At 37.5% G+C, this 22,191-nt stretch overlaps 1 protein-coding gene across 5 annotated transcripts in view; it reads left to right on the top strand.

Moving 5' to 3' along the window:
- The window catches only part of LIPN (lipase family member N), a 42,709-nt gene that overhangs the window by 5,951 nt on the left and 14,567 nt on the right, over nucleotides 1–22,191 (top strand). For 2 of the 5 annotated variants that reach the window (XR_002808642.2, XM_001501491.5), the window contains exons 1-7: nucleotides 5,456–5,590; nucleotides 7,368–7,500; nucleotides 8,759–8,874; nucleotides 9,513–9,630; nucleotides 11,704–11,902; nucleotides 19,488–19,597; nucleotides 22,050–22,186. Coding sequence is in view for 2 of the 5 variants with exons in the window: in XM_001501491.5 (XP_001501541.2) it covers nucleotides 8,767–8,874; nucleotides 9,513–9,630; nucleotides 11,704–11,902; nucleotides 19,488–19,597; nucleotides 22,050–22,186 (672 nt within the window). In the remaining 3 variants the exon portion in view is untranslated. Of the gene's footprint in view, nucleotides 1–1,913; nucleotides 1,999–5,455; nucleotides 5,591–7,367; nucleotides 7,501–8,758; nucleotides 8,875–9,512; nucleotides 9,631–11,703; nucleotides 11,903–19,487; nucleotides 19,598–22,049; nucleotides 22,187–22,191 lie in introns of those variants that run through there. The other 3 variants (XR_011422451.1, XR_011422452.1, XM_070224733.1) reach the window with 3 other exon arrangements.

The following is a 22,191-nucleotide window of genomic DNA, read 5'->3' as shown; positions in this document are numbered from 1 at the left end:
TTATAGGAGGGTCTTGTGGCAATGAACTCTCTTAGCTTTTGTTTATCTGGGAAAGTTTTTCTTTCTCTGTAATATCTGAAGAAGATTTTCACTGGATAGAGTATTCTTGGCTGAAAGGTTTTATCTTTCAGGATTTTGAGTATATCATTCCACTCTCTCCTAGCCTGTAAGGTTTCTGCTGAGAAATCTACTGAAAGCCTGATAGGGGTTCCTTTGTAAGTTATTTTCTTCTGCCTTGCTGCCCTTAGTATATTTTCTTGGTCCTTGAATTTTGCCAGTTTCACTACTACATGCCTTGGAGTAGGTCTTGTTACATTGACAAAGTTAGGAGATCTGGAGACCTCTTTCACATGGATTTGCAGCTTCCTCCCCAGGTTTGGGAAATTCTCAGCTATTATTTCTTTGAACAAGCTTTCTGCTCCATAGTCCTTCTCTTCCCCCTCTTTGAATACCTGTAATCCTCATGTTGCATTTTGTGATTGAGTTAGATATTTCTCTGAGAGCTTCTTCATTTCTTTTTAGTCTTAGTTCTCTCTTCTCCCTCTGAAGCATTTCTATAGTACTATACTCTATTGGCTGATCCTGTCCTCCACATTGTCAGCTCTGTTGTTTAGGGAATCCAGATTTTTCTTTATTTCACCCATTGTGGATTTCATCTCCAACAATTCCGATTGGTTCTTCTTTACGGTTTCGATCTCCTCTGTGAAGAAGCTCCTGAATTCTTTAATTTGTCTTTCTGTGTTGTCTTGTAACTCACTGAGTTTTTTAATGATAGCTGTTTTGAATTCTTTGTCATTTAGGTTATGGATTTGTGTGCCTTCAGGGTTGGTTTCCAGGTACTTGTCACTTTCCTTCTGGTCTGGAGATTTAATATACCTACTCATACTGCTTGATGGAGTGGATTTTTGCTTCCTTATGGTGCTCTTATCTGGTCACAGCTGCCACATACTCCCACCGGGTGGGTAACAGGTGCTGTTCTGGGCCTGGCATGAACAGGGGCTCCCCAGCTCCAGCCACTGACTGCTATTCTCTCTAAGTGATTGATCGATGGAAGATCTGGAACCCCAGGCAGGGAGAGGGGTACTCTCCTACCCAGTGCTTCCCACAACCCCTGCTTGTCTCTCTGTACAGAGCTCTGGGCGATTGCAGGACTGTGCACTTTCCTTTTATGTGGCCACCGCTCCCTTGCTCACTGCTTCATGCACAGGGTGATAGTGGGGCTGCAGTACCAGACAGGGACAGGGGACCTGTCCTCACCTGCACACTTTGCCCACTACCACTGCCACAGTCTGCGCATCGTGCTCCAGACTATTCTGGGGCTGCACACTTTACCTGCTGCTGCCACCAAGCTCTGTGGGCTGTGCTCCGGGTGATGCTGGGGCTGGAGTGCCTGCCAGGGATGGGGCACCTCCTTCTGCTGTACACTTTCCCCTCCAGTGCTGCCACACTCTCTGCACCACGCTCCAGATGATTCTGGGCTGGAGTACCGGGCAGGGATGGTGAGCCCTTTTCATCTGTGCACTTCCTGCAGCTGCAGCCCAACTCTCTCCACAGAGCTCCTGTGGATCAGCTTCCACTTCCTCCAGAGGATCCAGCCCCACTATGACTTTCAGGCATATGGCTGCATGGGTCTCTGAGACGTCTTTTGTGATGTGTGTCTGTCCTCTGTTGGTGTATGAATGTCTTCTTCTGTGTATCTTATAGGGGAGAGGCCAAGGGAAGAGTTCACTCTGCCATGATGCTGATGTCACCCCTCTCCCTAATATTTTTAATTATGAGATTTTCCACTGATCCATCTTCCCTATTACTCCTTCAAAAGGTGTTTTCACCATGAAATGCCACTGTACCAGAACTTACAGTGACTTTCTGCTTTATATTTTGTTCCATCAAATGCTAACTCCTCTGTCTTTCAGTTTCCCATAATCTGACTTCACCTGCTTTTCCAGTTACGTTTGCCTCTGCTCCCTTAACCAGATGCACCTCTTTCATTCAAATAAGGTTTGTATACTTAAGTCTTCCCACACATCTTTCTGACTCTCTTTGACAGAATTTGCTTACACTCGTTGCCTTAAACTGAATGGAATTTAATTAAAATTAAGTCACAACATTGCATTTTGTTAAGTAGGATTTTCTTATTTTTATTACTTTATCTGAAACTATTCTTTTTTAATTTATAATTTCTTTTCAGTAGGAGTCTCAAGGTACATCACCATCACTTTTAACAGTCATATCAATTTAATATTTTTGGTCTGAATTTGTATTACATGTTCAGAAATCTGAACACTAGCAACTTCTAGAGGGGAGAAAACTTTAATGTGGAACCATTTTTCAGTTCTACCATAAGCATACTTTGTGCAGGACTTGCAGAATCAGAGGTCTCCTCAGTGATAGAATGTCTTTGTAATCCCTGCAAAAGGAATTTCTGAACAACTCCTCAATGTTACAAGTCATTAATTTTAAAAGTTTACCCTACACTTCTTATGTGTTAGAGGCTGGAGTTACAGGATGAAACAAGGAAAACATGGTCCTTACCCTTATGATTTATGTTGAGTTTAAAATATGATTGGGAATTTTAACCCAATGAGGGTAGTAATAAAAATAACTAACATTGTTTAACACTTATTAACTTATTTCGCATTTATCAAAGATCTGGCCTAAGCTATTTATCCCTGCTCACGTCTCCGTGATACAGGTGCTATGCTTGCCCTATTTTAAAGAAGACCACTGATGTTCAGAAGACTTAAATACTAGCTCTGCATAAATATTTAAGAATTAGAAGCAAATCTGGGTCTTGAGCCCAAAGTTATCCAAATCCAAACTCAAGCTCTGAATACCTCCTTGTGTTATCTCCCTAAAGATACAGATGAAGAAACCCAGGATGGATTATTCTCATCAGGGAAGCTCCTGCTTGTTAGAGAATTCTTGGGGCCCTATATAGTGGGCAAGGCCAGAATTTAGTACAGATTTAAAGTAAACAGAGAGACTAAAGCAAAATCTATGTCACCAGAGCTTCAGAGAGGGAGTGGCTGAACCAGCAACAGGGACAGAGAACGGGTAATGCCAGGACAGAGCAGTAGGTCAGTATGTAAAACAGGCTAGCCAAGTTCTGAGTCAAAAGAAGGTTGGCAAAGAAAACCAGGCCTGCCAATCTGCTTGATATTCATCTGCAAAATCTGTTGACAGATGTGTTTCAATGGCTTTCCATAACTGGAACACTTTAAGGAAGAAGCCAGGAGTCATCTGCTTAACCTTACCCAGTGCAATTCCTCTCAATGAAGCCCTGCCCTGCAACACTGTAAAATTACCCAACCCCCAAAAGAATACTCCTCCCTTCTATATTTAGCAGAATCACAAATTTTGAGAAGTCACTATCCTCTGTAAGAAAAGGCCTTTTGTTTATCTTCATACCTGAGATTTCTAACTCAGAAGAATTAGATCCAGGAAGTTGTCAAACTTGTAAGTGGCTTTAAATGATGGCATAATCATTTTAGTGACATTTTCTCTATCAGTAAATGTTAAATCATTTTTAAAAAAGTTTAAGTAATTGTTTGGCATGTGTTATTGGAATAAAGTCAATAATAAACTGTCTTTCTAGATTTACTGACCTCGAGAATAATGGCAAATATTGTGCTTTTGATAAGGGGTTGTAGCTAAATATTTGTGTGCATGTCTTTTTTGCTGGACAATAAGACTCAAAGCTCAGTTGGGGAGCAGAGGCCAAGCACTTGAGAAGATATATTTAATGATTCAGATAGTAGGAAGTTTCGTAGGCAGATGTTCAATTCAGGTCAAATACATGATGTAAAATTATGTATTTGGGAGGAGTACTATACAGAAAAATAAAGAATCTGGTTGAAGAAAAGTTTCAAAAAAAGAAAATAAACAACAAGCACAAGATGAATAGTACAGAGCTGCTCTCTCCAATACACAGCAACTAGTCACATATGACTGTAGAAGCACTTGAAATGTGATTAATCCTAATGGAGATGTGCTGTCATCAGGTTTAAAAGACATATTACAGAAAAAAAAAGAATGGAAGGTCTCTCATTAATAATAATATGTGTTACATTTTGAAACAATATTTTAGATCTATTGGTTTAAATGAAATACAAAAATTGATTTCACCTGTTCCTTTATACTTTCAAAAAATGTGACTATAAGAAAATTTAAATTATATATGTAGTTCACATTACATTTCTGTTGTACAGCACTGGTATAGAGAAGAGTAAGGTAACTATCTCTTAAGAAATCTGATTATTTGTAGAAAAACTTGAATAATTCTGCATTTACAAGTTTTTTTAAAAGTCTGGAGAAGTGAGAGAATATGGATTGTGTGAAAGATATCAGATTGTGCCATAGCGGCTACCAAGTTTAAGAATAATTTGGAGGCACAACAGCAGAAAAACTGCCACTGAATAGCAATTTTTTGTTGTATTAGTGTATGATGTAATTTAGAACAATGGTGGACTTATTCCAATTTAGTACAAAAACAGAACAAGGCTGATTTTCCTATGAATGTACTTTCTCTGAATAAAAGTACTATAAAACAATATTAAGAAAAATGCCTTGAAACATACTTAAGTGGAGAGATCAGTAGAATTTATAGCCAAGCTGACTGTGTATCAAAGTACATCTGACATGAAGTAAATACTCAGTAAATAATTAAGAACTTGCTAGTATTATTAATAATAACATTATTATTATTCCTCAGTAACTAAGCAACATTCTCTGGACTTCTAGATTCATCCATTTGCTTATTTGTTCACTCACTCTGAAAATACTTTTGATGTTGATGGTGATTAGGAGAGGGATGAAATCAAGATAATGTGATACTAAAAACCATCTACCCATTTTCAGGGGTGCTGGGGAGTTTTGAAGGTGGTTTAACAATAATTTAACACAATAGAAAATTCACTCAGGAAGAAAACAGGAGCATATATCAAAACATCCAATGTTACCTCTTTGCACATTCCAATCATTTATTTACCTACTCAAATTGATAAAATTATATCTAAAATTAGATCCAACTTGAAATTCTGTCTAACTGTTCTGTGTGTGTGTTTTTAAAAAAGAATCTGCATTTGATTATACTTTCTACAGGAATTCAGATACAAAATCAGCTGTAGAGAATACCATACGTAATTCTGCCCAGTCAGTAAGCAATTAGGCAGGTAAATCTGCTTGGAGGAATGGAAGGTATAAATTTCCACCTATTCAATGGTATGGCCCTTGGGCTTCATTCTCACGAAGCTTTGACATTTGCCACCAATACAGTCCTAATCCTGCCACTCTGGAATGCTGATATCAAGGGCAACTGCCTGCACTTTTGGTAATAAGTTCTCTGCAAGTAATCTTTCCTTTGAGCATTTTGGATTGGGATGGGTGTATGTTCAATTTGCTTATTTTCAGCTTCCTTTTAAGATTTTCAATATTTCAGTCATTTATGATGGATAGAAATTTTTACTTGTCATTTCTCTCTTCTGCCTCTTTATCACAGCCATACTGTGTTTGAAGTTATGTGTGGTACAGTGGAGCTGAAATGGAGATTCATTGACACCAACACTAAGGAGAACATGCTATGCTTTAACAGGTGATCTCAAAAACAACATTGTTTTTTGTAGATATCTCGAACATTGACAACTTGCTTTATGGGTAAAGAACTACAATTTTAAATTGTAATTTAAAGTGTCTTTCCTAAAGCCAAAATGTGCTAATCCATCATTTTACACATACACACACACACACACACACTCACACCACTTACGGCTTTATTGAGTTCTAGTTGAACTTTAGCATGCATAATGGACTAGATGAATTGAACAAGTGACATATTCTGTGTTTCTGTTCATGCAAAGTCTTTTACTCTAAGGCAAAATTTGTCTCAAGCGTGTGAAGTTTCTACTTAGTTCTTTCCAAAATTCTATTTTGTTGGTTATGGCCTAATCTTTTTCACTTGGAGTTGTTTTCAAGGGAAGAATATGGCCCCTTGAATACAAAGTCATGTGTTAAGAAAAATACAAAGTCTCTTCTTTGGGGAGAAAGAAGCAAACAAACAAAATGATGGGACATTGTAATAGCAAACATATTTTCAATTAGAACATTGGAAGAAAAATAATCATTTTCACAGATAGACACCAAGTTCAAGAATCTATGTTCAACCATGTTTTTTCAGCCATCTTGATATTTGAATGGGTAGCCAGCATTAAACAATTTGCTCAGACTGTGATATGATCTTTAGATCAGGATATCACAAATACCACAAGTCATCTGAAAGGTTGCCCCTAAATCTACATTTTGCCCAAGATCCCTTTCCAGCTCTAATATCATCTGGTTTTATGGAAAAAAAAGGGGGGGGGGGAATTTTAGCTTCTAGAGAGTAGGAGCTATCATTTTGTATTTCACAAGGCCAAGGGATAAGTTTCAATGTATTTCATTTTAATTCATTACAATGTATTGGTACTTACTAAAATAGGAAGCTTATATAAGAAGAGCAATGAAAACATTGTGGAAAAGCTTGGCTTCATTTATTTGATATGGCTTAGTATCTGTATAAGCAAAAGAATTAGAAGAATTCTCTAGATTACTTATATAATCTTCAAAGTTGAAGAAGGAAGATGAGAAGGCAATGTTGTAGAAACTCTTCAGAGATTTACACTAGTCTACAATCTGTAAAGGCCTGAGAAGTTTAACTATATTCACACTATTTCCACATGAAGTCATGGCAACAAATTAGCATTCATAATAATAGCATCATGCCTCCTAGAACTCTCCAAAGAGTCCACTGAAGTTCTTTTAGAAGAGATTTGTAAAGTCATCCGTGAGAGATTCCAGGCAAGTCCACACACCTATACCATTGTACTGTCAATCAGGGCAAAGCACAGTTCAGTCTTTCATCTAAAACTGAATGAGATGGAGTGGTACATAGTCTCTCCACTTATTTCAAGAAGCTGAGTGCTTCCTTTCACTCTGCATTTGTAAGGAGTGAAGAATCAGGATGGCCTCATTGTCTCAATTTTAGTTACAATCAATCACATTCCTACATACTACATGGTTGACATCAATACTTTCACATACATTGTTTCATCTGATTCTCACAGAAATGCTATGGGATTGAGAAGGTAGATATTATTATCTCTGGTTTTGTCCATTAGGATCTACTTCCCCATTTGATGCACTAGTTTGAAAATGTTGCTGAACTCTCCCAACAGTGACAAATACTCAGTGGAAACATGAAATGTTCAGTCAAACTGGTTATTTGACATCGTATAGACCACTATTTCCCAATCTGCAAGTGCATCATGGCATTTGCTGTATCAGGAAGACGCCCTATGTGTGTGTCACAGTGCTTGGTTTCCTCATTTCCACAGGCCTCCTGTCTCTCCTCTCTCTAGCGTCTAACTGCAACCATATCTCATTCTTCAGCCTGATGTCACACACAAAAGTCCAGAAGTTCCTAATCGATAAGAAGTCCTCAGGAGCAGAGGGAGCTCATCTAACTAGGTAAGATCAAGATTTATCACAAACTGGAAGCAGGTTTGGAGTGGTAGTCAGGTATAGGGCTCCACAGTAAGAATGTCTGCGTTCCTGTCCTAGCTCTGTCACCTGTTGGCTCTGTAGCCTTGGGCAGATCTGAAATCTCTCTAAGTCCTTGTTTTTTTCATTGATAAGATGAGGATAATAGTACCTACCTCATGGAGTTTCTCTGAGGTTTAAATAACACACACGAATCATTTAGAACAGTGCCTTGTACAAGCTAAGTACTCAATAGATATTAGCTATTACTAGTTTCAAAAACCTTTTAAATTATATAACATTTATAGATATAAAATCATCTTTCGGCCAGTTGGCAAATGTATGGAAAGCTATTTAACTTAAAGGTAGATTCTGAGTTTCAGAAGTCAGTCACTAATTTGTTAGGGTAAAGGTTCTCTGATATTACTCTCTTGCCAATAGATTAACAAAAATAGTGAAAGAGCTTGCACTGCACCTCATGCTTTATATATCACTTAATCCTCCCTACAACCCTATAAGGTAAGCTACCTATTATTTTTATTTTACCAAAACGGAAACCAAGAGACAAAGCTACTAAATAACTTGTCCAAGGTCAGAAATCTTTGTGGTGAGTCTGGACTTCAAACTCAGGCCACTGGATGGCAGCGCTCATGTGATGAGCTCTCCACACTGTGATGACGTTGGCCTGTCTTAGAAGAGATGTGCTTTTAAATCATGCAAAGAAGAGAGATTGTATATTTAAATGTGCTAAATTTGCCTTTGGGTATCCACAAGAGAAATAACCACATCACTAAACACTGATCGAAAGCTTGCGTATTTGGTTGAAGCTTCATTGTTCACTGTTCTTGTTTGTTTTGGGGGGTGCTGGGCTAGATTAGAGGAAAACTCTACTTCTAGCTTTTGCCATGGTATGGAAACTTGTCCTCTCAATGTTTAGGTATTTTGGCAACTCACAGGTGAGCAAAGATTTAAAATAATTTTAAAACTTTGGTTAAAATAAGACAAAAAAATGAGCTTCCATACTAGATTAAATTAATTTCATTTTAAGAACTAGACTATGTCAAGGCAGTTTCTATGGGAAAAAATAGATTAATAGTGCTCATAGTCAGCTCCCTGTATTGACTCCTTTCCACATTCTCAGCTTTTTAAGGGCATCAGTCAAGTTTTTATTAGGGCACTAATTTCATTTCATTAATCAACTGTGATATATAAAATTAAGCTTTGACTATTAAATCTTTTATGTCAGGCATTCTCATGATGTGGCTGTTTTTAACAACAACCTGTTTGATTTATGGAACGTTAAATGCTGGTGGATTCTTTAATTTGGAAAATGAAGTGAATCCTGAAGTGTGGATGAATATTGTAAGTCATGGAAAATTCCAAAGAACATCAAAAAAGCTGATTATGAGGATCTCACTGGGTTGTGAGATTATTAAACATCCTGTTATAGCAGAAAATCTCTGATAAGAAAGCAGATAAAACTTAGGTGATTTTTAATATTTCCCCAAGAGTCAAGCTAGGTAGATCTGCTCTTTTGGCTGAATTAATAATACTTTCTAGAAATGAAAAGCTGAATTGTATTTTTTATAGACAACCACTTCTTTTGAATTTGTTTTTTAAGAATATTAAGAATTTATATCTTACACAAACTGGATGATATATATGATTGCCCTCTACCAGACTATGGTTTTATTATCTTCAAACCAAGAGGGGTCTCAAAAGACAATTAACTTGAGAAGAGAATTTTGTCAGAAGAGTGGATCAATGCTAAATATTATCTCCACTCACCATGCCCCCAAATTTGCCAATAGCAGACATTTTCTAATATTCTACTTATTTTTTTATCAAGACTTTATGTAGTAAATTAATTTTACAGTTACCTGGGGCTACAGATTTCAGATAATTCACCCCAAAAAGCACATACCAGATGCTTTGTTCTAGTTCTTTTTGATAACCTTTAGAGAAGATGTTTACTTAATGCCTGTATTTTCACTGGGCAGAGTGAAATCATCACCTATAATGGCTACCCCAGTGAGGAGTATGAAGTCACCACTCAAGATGGGTACATACTCAGTGTCAACAGAATTCCCTATGGGCGAAGAGATACTAAGAGCACAGGTATAAGATGTGTCTCTCCTGAGAAGGAAGACTGCATGTAACTGAAATTACTGCTGGCTATTCACTAAGAGTGACTGATTTATCAAAATTGGTTTCAATTTCAGATTAGTCTTCAAATGGTTAATAGGAAGTCTCATTCTTTTCTAATTCTCTGAAGACAGGCAAGAATCTAAAAATACAAAGGGCAAGACTGATCTTGTTGGCTGCAACCAGATTTGCCTGTTAGTTTGTACCTGCAAAGGCAGAGCCTACCTCTCCTTAGCTCATTACTCGTCTCTCATGTGGAAAATTGCTGTATCTCGGGAAAGTGGATTTACTCACGGTTGCAAGGAGATTTGCTGGGTTGTATGAATTGGCTGTGGAGTACCCCAAAAGAATTTTTCCTGCCCCTACTAGAATCAATAGGCTTTGCTCTGTAGGATAAAATATCAAATTAAATGGCAGTGGCATTTCCAAAACTTTCTCCAGGAAAGAAAACTTTAACATTCATCTATACTTTGACCTGAGGGACAAACAGTTTGTGGAATAAAAGAGCATGGTGTTAAGAAGACCTGAATCCTAGAATGACGAGGCAGCTTGCAAAAGCAGAGGAATTGCACTCTTTAAAAGAGGAAATGTAACTGCAAAGCCTCTGAGGACAGAGAGAGGAGTACACAAAACATCTGGAAAGGCTTGGTGGCAAATCCTTTACCATGTTCATTCTGCTCTGTCTCTCCCTCCATCCACGTTGAAAAGGAGTTAAAATCACGGTGTTCCACATTTTCTTCCTCTAAGGAAGCAATCTGTAATTTAGAGTTTTGAAATGAAACATGAAAAAATGGGAGTGGGACATGGATAAGATGACCTGACTGAATTTCAGATATACAACATGTAAGTTTTTCAGTTAAGTCCCACTTTAGAATATACTTATATGAAACAATTATTCATTGTTTATCTAAAATTCAAATTTAACAGGTCATCCTGCATCTTTTGGTTAATCTTTGTTTTCATTTTTTGCTAAATCTGGCATCACCAAGCATGGGGAAGAAGAGGCTATGAAATATAAAATAATAATTTTAAAGGAAAGGTTTTTCTTAAGGAGGGAGAATTTTGAGAAGATTTGGAATTAAAAAAACATTTATTAGGTGTATTGTTTTAAAAGCTTTACATTAATTTAAATCAGTTAAACCTCCAAACAACCCTAGGAGGTCAGTACTATTAGTAGTTATCTTTTTACAGATGACGAAACTGAGGCAAAACAGATTATGTAACACGCATGAAGTCACACAGATAGCAAGTGACAAAACCAGAAATCAAACCCAGGCAGCCTGAGTCCAGAGCCTGAATTCTGAACTTTTAAATTATAATGTCTTTTCTGACCCTTCCACCCTGGTTCTTCTGAGCTCCCTGAATACTCTCTCCCTTGGGAATTTGAGAGTTGGCAGAGGGCTGTGGAGCTGAGTTTACTATTATAGTTTTCAAATGCTCTCCAATAGACAGAGGCTGGGGATTTGGTAAGAAGCTTGGGGAGGAACTGCTCATCATCTGTTTACACTCACCGCCTCTTCCTCCCTGGAAGAGGCATAGGATTCCGTTGAACATGATCACTTCCGTGTCTTTGCAAGCCAAATCCAGGAGATATGTAAATATGAATACATAGAGCAGAAAAGTTGCAAGCACACACTTTATCATGAAACAGGACTGGGCTTGAGTCCTGGCTGTGTACCTTGGTAGCTGGATGACCCCTCAGGAAAGTTACTTAACTACCTTAAGGCTAGGTGTCCACCTCTGTAAAGTGGGGAACCTCAAAACAGTATCTACTTCATAGAGTTATTGTAAGAATTTAATAAGCTCACGCATGTCAATCAGTCAGCAAAACATCAGATAGAAAGTGTATGCTCAAGAAACTTCTGCAATTATAATGCTCTACACTAATGACAGGGGGCAAAGTGAATGCTGTTTTTGCTTTTTGCTTTTCCCGGTGGTGTGTGTGAGTGTGTTTCTGTCATGTTCCTGAGATGCTCTATTTATCAGAAATTATTCTCTTGCTCTCTCTCTCCGTCTCTTTCTCTCTCCCTTCCTCCCTCCCTCCAGGTGCCCGGCCAGTCGTGTGCATGCAGCATGCCCTGTTTACAGACAGTGCCTCCTGGCTTGAGAATTATGCCAATGGCAGCCTTGGGTTCCTTCTAGCAGATGCAGGTTATGATGTATGGATGGGAAACAGTCGAGGGAACACTTGGTCAAGAAGACACAAAACACTCTCAGTGACCGAAGAGGAATTCTGGGCCTTTAGGTAAACTGTATCTAAGAGAATTCATGAGGAAAGTTGGAGACAATTTCTTTAAATATAATGGTGTGGGTGATATTAATAATAATGTATGATACTTGGAGTCACACAGCTCCTTGTAGTTGCTACTAACTTCTAAAAGGGGAGAAATAGCAAGAAGCTTTGATTTGAACTGATTCTCCCACAGGCAAATTATATCATTTTAACATATATCTTGTTAAATCTTGTTAAATTTTAACATATAATTCTATCCAATGTTATACATTATAAGTATGTCCCAAGGGATATCTCAGGAAATTCCTGTGACGAATGCATGCCTACTATAACAGTGCCTACTATATGCACTGTTCCAGGTCCTGAGCATGCAAGAGTGAACTAAGTCCCTGCTCTCATGAAGCTTATATTCATTCTAATGATGCTATTACATGTATTTTACTTCGAGCACTGTGGCTGAGACTGTATACAATGCCATTTGCAAAAAACCTCTACTGTGAGCTCTTTAAAAGCTTGGTAGTGAGCTGTGGAGTGGATCTTTTGATACGCTGACTGCTTCTTTTAGTGAATGTGCTTTCAGCCATCACCAGAAGACTGACTGATGCCCACAATGGACATCCTTCCTCAGGCCTAAGCTCCCTGTAGGTTTGCAAGCCTGTTGCCAGAACAGAACCATATTCAAGAAATATTCAGTACCCACTGACAAGTTGAGAGGAAAGGAAGAATAGACTAGATTGTTAGGGTCAGAGCTCTTTGGCAGGGGCAGGCATCAGGAAATATTTTGTGTCATCGGTCCTTGGCTGGGGTCTTGAAGCTTGTTTACTTTAAGGTATCACAACAATTGTCTTATACTTAGGAGTACCAGTCTAGAGATTTCCTGGCATGTTCTTTTTTTTCATCTTGAATACAGTTTTACTTATTATTTTTTACTGAGGTGATGATAGTTTACAACTTTGTGAGATTTCAGTTGTACATCATCTTATAAGTGCACTCCTTCACCCCTTATGCCCATCCTCCAACCCTCTTCCCCCTGGTGACCACTGAACTGTTCTCTTTGTCCGTGTGTTTATCTTCCACATCTGAGTGAAATCATAAGGTGTTTGTCTTTCTCTGTCTGGCTTATTTCACTTAACATAGTACCCTCGAGGTCCACCCATGTTGCTGTGAATGGGAGGATTTAGTCTTTTTTTATGGCTGAGTAGTGTCCCATTGTGTACGTACACTACATCTTCTTTATCCAATCATCAGTTGATGGGCACTTGGGTTGCTTCCATGTCTTGGGTATTGTGAACACTGCTGCAGTGAACGTAGGGGTGCACAAGTCTCTTTGAATCGTTGATTTCAAGTTCTTTGGATAAATCCCCAGTAATGGGATAGCTGGGTCATATGGTATTTCTATTTTTAATTTTTTGAGAAATCTCCATACTGTTTTCCATAGTGGCTGCACCAGGTTTATTCCTATCAGCAGTGAATGAAGGTTCCTTTTTCTCCACATCCTCTCCAACATTTGTTCTTTTCTGTCTTGGTGATTATAGCTATTCTAACAGATGTAAGGTGATATCTTAGTGTAGTTTTGATTCGCATTTCCGTGATGATTAGTGATGTTGAATATATTTTCGTGTGCCTGTTGGCCATCTGTACATCTTCTTTGGAGAAATGTCTGTGAATGGGCAGAAATATCCTCTGCCTACTTTTTGATCCAGTAGTTTGCTTTTTTGTAGCTCACTTGTGTGAGTTCTTTATATATTATGGAGATTAACCCTTTGTCAGATATGTGCTTTGCAAATATTTTCACATAAACTGCAACTCAGTTGATGGGCTCTCTTTCCATTTTGATCCTGGTTTCCTTTGTCTTGCAGAAGCTCCTTAGTCTGATGAAGTCCCACTTGTTTGTTTTTTCTTTTGTTTCCCTTGTCTGAGTAGACATGGTATTCGAAAATGTCCTTTAAGACTGATGTCAAAGAGTGTACTACCTATATTTTCTTCCAGAAGTTTTATTGTTTCAGGTCTTACCTTCAAGACTTGGATCCATTTTGAGTTTATTTTTGTGTATGCCAAAAGACAATTATGTGCTTTCATTCTTTTGCATGTGGCTGTCCAGTTTTACCAACACCATTTATTGAAGAGACTTTTGTTTCTCCCTTGTATGTTCTCAGCACCTTTGTCAAAGATTAGCTGTCCAAAGATGTGTGGTTTTATTTCTGGGCTTTCAATTCTGTACTATTGATCTGCGTGCCTGTTTTTGTACCAGTACCATGCTGATTTGATCACTATAGCTTTGAAGTATATGTTGAAGTCAGGGATAGTGATGCCTCCAGCTTTGTTCATGTTTCCCAGGATTGCTTTAGCTATTCAAGGTCTCCTGTTGCCCCATATGAATTTTAGGATTCTTTGTTCTATTTCCATGAAGAATGTCATTGGGGTTCTGATTGGGGTTGTATTGAATCTGTAGATTGCTTTAGATAGTATGGACATTTTAATTATGTTTATTCTTCCAATCCATGTACATGAAATATCTTTGCATTTTTTTAGGTCTTCATTGATTTCTTTCAGTAACGTCTTATAGTTTTCATTGTATAGGTCTTTTACCTCCTTGGTTAAATTTATTCCTAGATATTTTATTATTTTTGTTGCAGTTGTAAATAGGATTGTATTCTTGAGTTCTCTTTTTGTTGGTTCGTTATTAGAGCATGAAAATGCAAGTGATTTTTGTAAGTTGATTTTGTACCCTGCAACTTTCCTGTAGTTGTTGATTATTTCTAATAGTTTTCCAGTGGATTCTTTAGGGTTTTCTATATTTAAAATCACGTCATCTGCAAACAGGGAGTTTCACTTCTTCATTGCCTATTTGGATTCCTTTTATTTCTTTTTCTTGCCTAATTGCTCAGCGAAACTTCCAGTATTATGTTGAATAAGAGTGGCAAGAGTGGTACCCTTGTCTTGTTCCTGTTCTCAGAGGGATGGCTTTCAGTTTTTCCCCATTGAGTATGATGTTGGCTGTGGGTTTGTCATATATGGCCTTTATCATGTTGAGGTACTTTCCTTCTATCCTCATTTTATTGAGAGCTTTTATTGTAAATGGATGTTGGATCTTGTCAAATGCTTTCTCTGCATCTATTGAGATTATGATGTGGTTTTTGTTCTTTATTTTGTTAATGTTGTGTATTACATTGATTGATTTGCACATGTTGAACACTTGGTATAAATCCCACTTGATCATGGTGTATGATCTTTTTAATGTATTACTGCATTCAGTTTGCCAATATTTTGTTGAGGATTTTTGCATCTATGTTCATCAGCAATATTGGCCTGTAATGTTTCTTCTTTGTTTTGTCCTTGTCTGGCTTTGGTATCACAGTGATTTTGGCCTCTTAGAATGTGTTAGGAAGTGTTCCATTCCTCAATTTGCTGGAATAGTTGGGAAGGATAGGGAATAAATCTTTTTTGAATGTTTGGTATAATTCTCCAGAGAAGCTGTCTGGTCCTGGACTTTTATTTGTTGGGATGTTTTGGATTACTGTTTTAATCTCTTTACTTGTGATTGGTCTTTTCAGATTCTCTATTTCTTTTTGATTCAGCTTTGGGAGGTTATAAGAGTCTAAGAATTTATCCATTTCTTCTAGATTGTCCCATTTGTTGGCATATAGTTTTTCATAGTATTCCATTATAATCTTTTGCATTTCTGTATTATTTGTTGTAATTTTCCTCTTTCATTTCTAATTTTATTTATTTGAGCTTTCTCTCTTTTTTTCTTGTGAGTCTGGCTAAGGATTTGCCAATTTTGTTTATCTTCTCAAAGAATCAGCTCTTTGTTTCATTGATCCTTTCTACTGTCTCTTTTTGTTTCAAATTCATTTATTTCTGCTCTGATTTTTATTATTTCCCTCCTTCTTCTGATTTTTGACTTTGTTTGTTCTTTTTCTAATTTTGTTAGGTGTGGTTTGAGATTTCTTATTTGAGATTTTTCTTATTTGCTAAGGTTAGCCAGTATTGCAATGAATTTTCCTCTTAGGGCCACTTTTGCTGCATCCCATATGAGTCAATATGCTGTGTTTTCATTTTTACTTGCCTCCAGATATTTTTTTATTTCTCTTTTAATTTCTTCAATGATGCATTGTTGTTCATTAACATGTTGTTTAGTCTCCACATATTTGTCCTTTTATCAGCTTTTTTCTTGTAGTTAATTTCTAGTTTCATAGCATTATGGTCAGAAAAGTTGCTTGATGTTATTTCAATATTCTTAAATTTATTGAGGCATATAGTTCTATCCTTGAGAATATTCTATGTGCAGTTGAGAAGAATGTATATTCTGCTGTTTTGTATGGAGTGTTCTACATATATCTATTAAGTCCATCTGGTGTGGTTTTGCATTTAATTCCACTGTTTCCTGTCTGGATGATCTATCCATTGATGTAAGTGGAGTGTTGAGGTCCCCTACTATTATTGTGTTGTTGTTAATATCTCCTTTGAGGTGCATTAATAGTTGCTTTATGTACTTTGGTGCTCCTGTGTTGGGTGCATACGTGTTTATAAGTGTTATGTTTTCTTGGTGGAGAGTCCCTTTTATTATTATATACTGCCATTTTATGTCCCTCTTTACCATTTTTATCTTGAAGTCTACTTTGTCTGATGCCAAGTATAGTAACACCTCCTTTCTTTTATTTGCCATTAGCTTGGAGTATTGTCTTCCATCCCTTCACTCTGAGCCTGTGTTTGTCATTGGAGCTGAGATGTGTTTCCTGGAGGCAGTATATTGTTGGGTCTTGTTTTTTAATCCATCCCATCTCTCTGTGTCTTTTGTTTGGAGAATTCATTCCATTTACATTTAGAGTGATTACTGATATATGAGGGCATAATGCTGCCATTTCCTTCCTCATTTTCTGGTTCTTCTGCATTTCCTTTGTTTCTCAACTCATGTATTTTGGACTACCAATTCAATTAGGTAGTTTTCTATTCTGGCTTTCTTAGTTTTCTCCTTACTTATTATTTGTATCTCTCTTCTAATTATATGTTTAGTGGTTACCATGATGTTTGTATGAAAGATGTCATAGATGAGATAGTCTATTTTCTGATAACCTCTTGTTCCTTAGAGTAAGCTGATTCCATCCCTTTCCCCTTCCCCTTCTAAGTTGTTTTTGTCACATATTTTTCCATCTTGTGTCATGAGTTTGAGGTTAAAATGATTATATTTATTTGTGATGTTTTTTGTCCTTTTATCTTTAATGTTATAATTAAGTATTTGCTAACCTGTTCTGATGAATAACTACAATATTCTGATTTTGTCTACCTATTTATCTTCTTACTCAGGGTTTTGTAACCTGTTTATTTTTTCTTTTGGGTAAGAGGGCCTTCTTGAGGATTTCTTTGAGGGGCAGTGGCCTTGAGGCGATGACCTCCCTTAGCTTTTGTTTATCTGGGAAGGTTTTTATTTCTCCATCATATTTGAAGTATATTTTCTCTGGATAAAGTATTCTTGGCTGAAAGTTTTTGTATTTTAGGTTTTGAATATATCATTCCACTCTGTCCTAGCCTATAAGGTTTCTGCTGAGAAATCTCCTGAAAGCCTGATAGAGGTTCCTTTGTAAGTTATTTTCTTTTGCCTTGCTGCCCTTAATATTTTTTCTTTGTTGTTGACTTTTGCCAGTTTCACTAGTATATGCCTCACAGTAGGTCTTTTTACATTGGTATAGTTAGGCTACCTATTGGCTTCTTTCACTTGTATTTCTAGCTCCTTCCCCAGGTTTGAGAAGTTCTCAGCTATTGTTTCTTTGAATAGGCTTTCTTCTCCCTTGTCCTTCTCTTCTCCCTCTTGAAGACATATAATCCTTATACTGCATTTCCTAATTGACTTGGATATTTCTTGGAAAATGTCTTCATTTCTTTTTAGTCTTAGTTCTCTCTCTTCCTCCATCTAAAGCATTTCTACATTTTTGTCCTCAATATTGCTGAAACGTTCCTCAATAATATCAGCTCTATTGTTCAGGGAATCCATATTCTTCTTTATCTCACCCACTGTGTTTTTCATCTCCAATATTTCTGGTTGGTTCTTCTTTATAGTTTCAATCTCTTTTGTGAAGAAGTTCCTGAATTCATTGAACTGTCTATCTGCATTTTATTGTAACACATTGAGTTTTTTTAATAGCTATTTTGACTTCTCTGTCATTTAGATTATAGATTTCTGTGCATTCAGGATTGATTTCTGGGTACTTGTCATTTTCCTTCTGGTCTGGAGATTTAATATATTTTTTAATACTGCTTTATGGTGTGTATTTGTGCTTCCACATAGTAGTAGTATTTGATTGCCACTTCCTGCTGCCACTGGGTGAGGCTCAAGAGCTGCATATTCTGAGCCCACCATGATCTTCAGCTAAGCTCCCAGGCACTGCTTTTACAGGCCTGCTGAACTGAGGTGCCAGGTGGAGGGGCTGTGCACTTTCTTTCTCCTGCACTATCTTGGGGGCTTCTCCCTCTGCCCTCACTATCTGCTCTCCTGGGGTATTAGTTTGATGAAGACATCTCCATGATAGCTAGTCGCATCTCTGTGGTGCTTTTCTTTGGGCTGTGAGGGACCTTGGAAAGTGACGGCTTTCCCACCGAGGGCTGCCTCCTCTCCCTTTCCTCTCAGAACCATGTGAAGTCCCTGGGTCACTGCCCTTTGGGAGGAAGAAAAGATTCCTCTTACCTTGTTCCACTTCCTCAGGGGGGCTCTAGCACCTCCATCTTCACACGTATGGCTGCATGGGTCTCTCAGATGTCTTTTATGTAGTGTCCTTTCTTGGAAAGTGAATGTCGTTTTCATTGTATCTTAGATGGGAGAGCTTAAGGGGAGAGCTCATTCTGCAATGATACTGATGTCACTCCCCTCCTCATATGTTCTTTTAATAAACAGGTCTCTAGTTTATGGGGTACCCTTACTCAACTATATGTTATGTAGGCCTTTTTGTTGTCTTATATTAATGCTGGCTGAACTGGTACTATAGGATTTTGGTATATATTGACTACATCTCTACATGGATAGAACTATTAATAGTAGCAACATATGATTGAGCTCCTACTAGCAGCCAGAGTCATTCCTTTAATATCATCCAACCCCTATAGAAGCCCTGCTTTATACCAGGCACTATCATGTTCATTCCACATGATAAGAAAACTTAACTCAGAGCATGTAAATAAATTAAAGTTACTCAGCTAGTACATGGTATAATCATGATTTATAACCAGTTCTGTGTCCAAAGCTGGGTATTAAATGGTCCTAATAGTCTTGAAGTAGCCTGAGGGAGTCTGAAGTAGAGGTGTGCAAACTACATGGGGAAAGGACGGTGAAAGAAACACAAGGGAAAGGAATGAAGAGGAGGAATGATAAGACTGAAATTCAGGTAGGATACACAAGTCTTGAAATAATTCCTGTTACTAGAAAGTAACACATATAAAGGCAGCAAACAAAAGTCACAATAGCCTACATGTAATTGGATAAATAATGAAATATACACCAAATAAATGGACAGCAGAGAATTCTATGTATAAAAAATAAGTGAGCAAATTCTTTGAGTTTTAAATTTAATTGCAAGTGTTTATAAGCCCCTGTTTTATTTTTCAGTTTTGATGAAATGGCCAGATATGATCTCCCAGCAGTAATAGACTTCATCATAAGTAAAACTGGTCAGGAGAAGTTGTATTTCATTGGACATTCACTTGGAACTACAATAGGTATGTTTACAAGAGTCAACACTTTACAAGAGTCAGAGTCTTGCAAGAGTTCACCTTTAAATTGGGGCAGAGGAACTGTCATTTATAATTCCCTTAATTCTCTATCCCATGCTGGGCATATAACTCTAGTGCCCCAAGTGGCTGTGAACCTGAATGCAAGAGACTGTCGGTATGTACTGCAAATCTTTCCTTCAATTCTGGTCACAACAGTACATTTGTGATGGTGATGTAATTTCCCAGGAATAACATGTTTCCCCAAATCCAAAGAAGTATTTCCAAAAAGTAAGTTTCTAGATCCCCTCTGAGCTAAAAAAGTAAAGCTTAATGCCATGAAACATCACTGAAGAATGCTAAGTATACATCAATCATACTTTCCTCACAACCTACAAAGGGATTTAAAAAGAAATAAAAGGGAGGACCTTATATATATATATATATATATATATTTGAACAAACTGAAAAGGTAAGATCACTTTTTTTTGAGTTGAAACAGAAGAGCTTTCTCTAACATATAAACTGGTCTTATCTAGTTAGCATATGATTTAATATTTATGGAATAGCAATTAAATGTAAACACTACATAGAGAAATTTATTGTAAAAATCCAAGACCCTGCTCTTTGAAAATACACTTTTCAATGATTTCCTAGATCTTTTGGAAAGAAATCAATGATCTAGCTCCAAATAAAAATTTTAAGAAATCCGTACTATTAAAAATGTGAATTTGTTAGTGATCTTCCACTAAAATTTCTAATTTTTACAAAATTAAGTTATGTGAAATGCAATGTTTTAGTTTGGGTGAAACTGCACAAGAGATACTAAATATTCTTACAGTAGTCTCATTATCACCACTATCATAAACAGCAAACAGGTATTTATCAGTGCCTTATACTGATAGGCAGCTTACAAGTTGGGAACAGGCAATGAGCACCGGAGACCATATTCTAAAAGAGTGTCAAAGAACTAAGCAGAGACTCCCCCCAAAAATTGCCACTAACAGGTAAACAATCATACTATCATAGCTAACACTTATTGAGTATTTATCATATTTAGGGCCCTGTGTTCAGGACATTTCCCACAATATCTCTCTCTAAGCTTTGGAACAATCCTACCATTATTATTTCCATCTCATGGATGAGAAAACAGATGTTTAAAGAAATTAAGTGGATTGCTTAAGGTGTCTTAGCATGCAAGATACAGAATGAAGATTCAAACCAGGTCAGTTTGATTTCACCAGTGGGGTGGTTGGGCACTGTGGAGAAACTGTAAGGAGGAGGAATGACTTGATCGAGGTCAAGAAATGTGAGTAAGACTTAGATATGCTCTTATATCCGATCTGTAAAGAAAACATAGAAAATTTGATCATCAGTGCTCTGTATTGCACTAGGGCATGAAATTTTCCAGTCAGCAACTATTTGCATTTTGGGCAGAGAAATTTTTCTTATGTGGAAAGGGCCCAATATTTGTATGGCATCTAGCAATTAAGGCCCTAGCCCACTAAATGACAACAGGGCTCCCTAGTCAGTATGATCACTAAAAAACTAATCTCCACACATTTCCAGACACCTTCTGGGGGGAGTATTATGTTAATACAAAGTCAGTTCTTTTTCTGGCCAAGACACTTTCAATGTTTCAACAAGAATTTCAGCAGAAAAAAAAAAAAAACCCCTCTACTAAAGCTACACACACCTAAGCGCCCACACACACATACACACATACCCACAGTGGAGGGGGCCCAGGAAGGTACCTCAGGGAACCCAAACACACAGATACACCATACAGCCTTTCCTATGTGGTACTGATCTCCACCCTCATCCTCACAGGGCTAGAAATGGGTGCAATGCTGTTGCTAAAAGATCAGAAAAATTAGAGCAAATGGAGATACCTGGTCCTTACTGAGACCACAATGGACCAGGGGAAAGCTCCTTCCCTCTTGGGAAGATTCTAGAGGGTTGGTAAGCATCCAGTGAAGCACTGGGAGCAATGAAATCTCTTTCCATTATGAGAAAGAAAAATTGTGGAATAACTGGTTGATACTGCAGAAAGAACTGATTGGCTCACCTCCCGTGAACTAGTTATTTACTTCCAGAGGCTCTTTGACTGATTCTGGCATCTCAGAGTTGGGGGTAAAATGACAACATTGCCAGCATTAACCCGTGCTTGAGAAGTGAGGTTGCCCACAATTCAATGAGCAGTAGTTGATTCAGTAGCTTATCCCTCACTTTCCCCAACCAAGTTAAATTGTCCAGAATAAGAGAAAAATGGAGACTTGAGAGTAGAGAGGACTGAAGACTGACCATCTTTGCAGAATAACTCAGAAGAGTTTCCCAATTCATCCCCTAGATCATTGCAATAGAAGGATAAAAATGACAGCAGAGTCCCGCTTCTGTTAGTAGAAATATTGCATGAGTGTTTCTAATTTTCACAAGATTGTCTTGTTTCCTGTTCTCTCAGGGTTTGTAGCCTTTTCCACCATGCCTGAACTGGCACAAAGAATCAAAATGAATTTTGCCTTGGGTCCTGTTGTCTCTTTGAAATATCCCACGAGCATTTTTACCAGTTTTTTTCTACTTCCAAATTCCATAATCAAGGTAGG

The sequence above is a fragment of the Equus caballus genome, chromosome 1 (genome assembly GCF_041296265.1).
Source record: "Equus caballus isolate H_3958 breed thoroughbred chromosome 1, TB-T2T, whole genome shotgun sequence".
Taxonomy (NCBI): Eukaryota; Metazoa; Chordata; class Mammalia; order Perissodactyla; family Equidae; genus Equus; species Equus caballus.
This window is presented reverse-complemented; position numbering and strand designations above follow the sequence as displayed.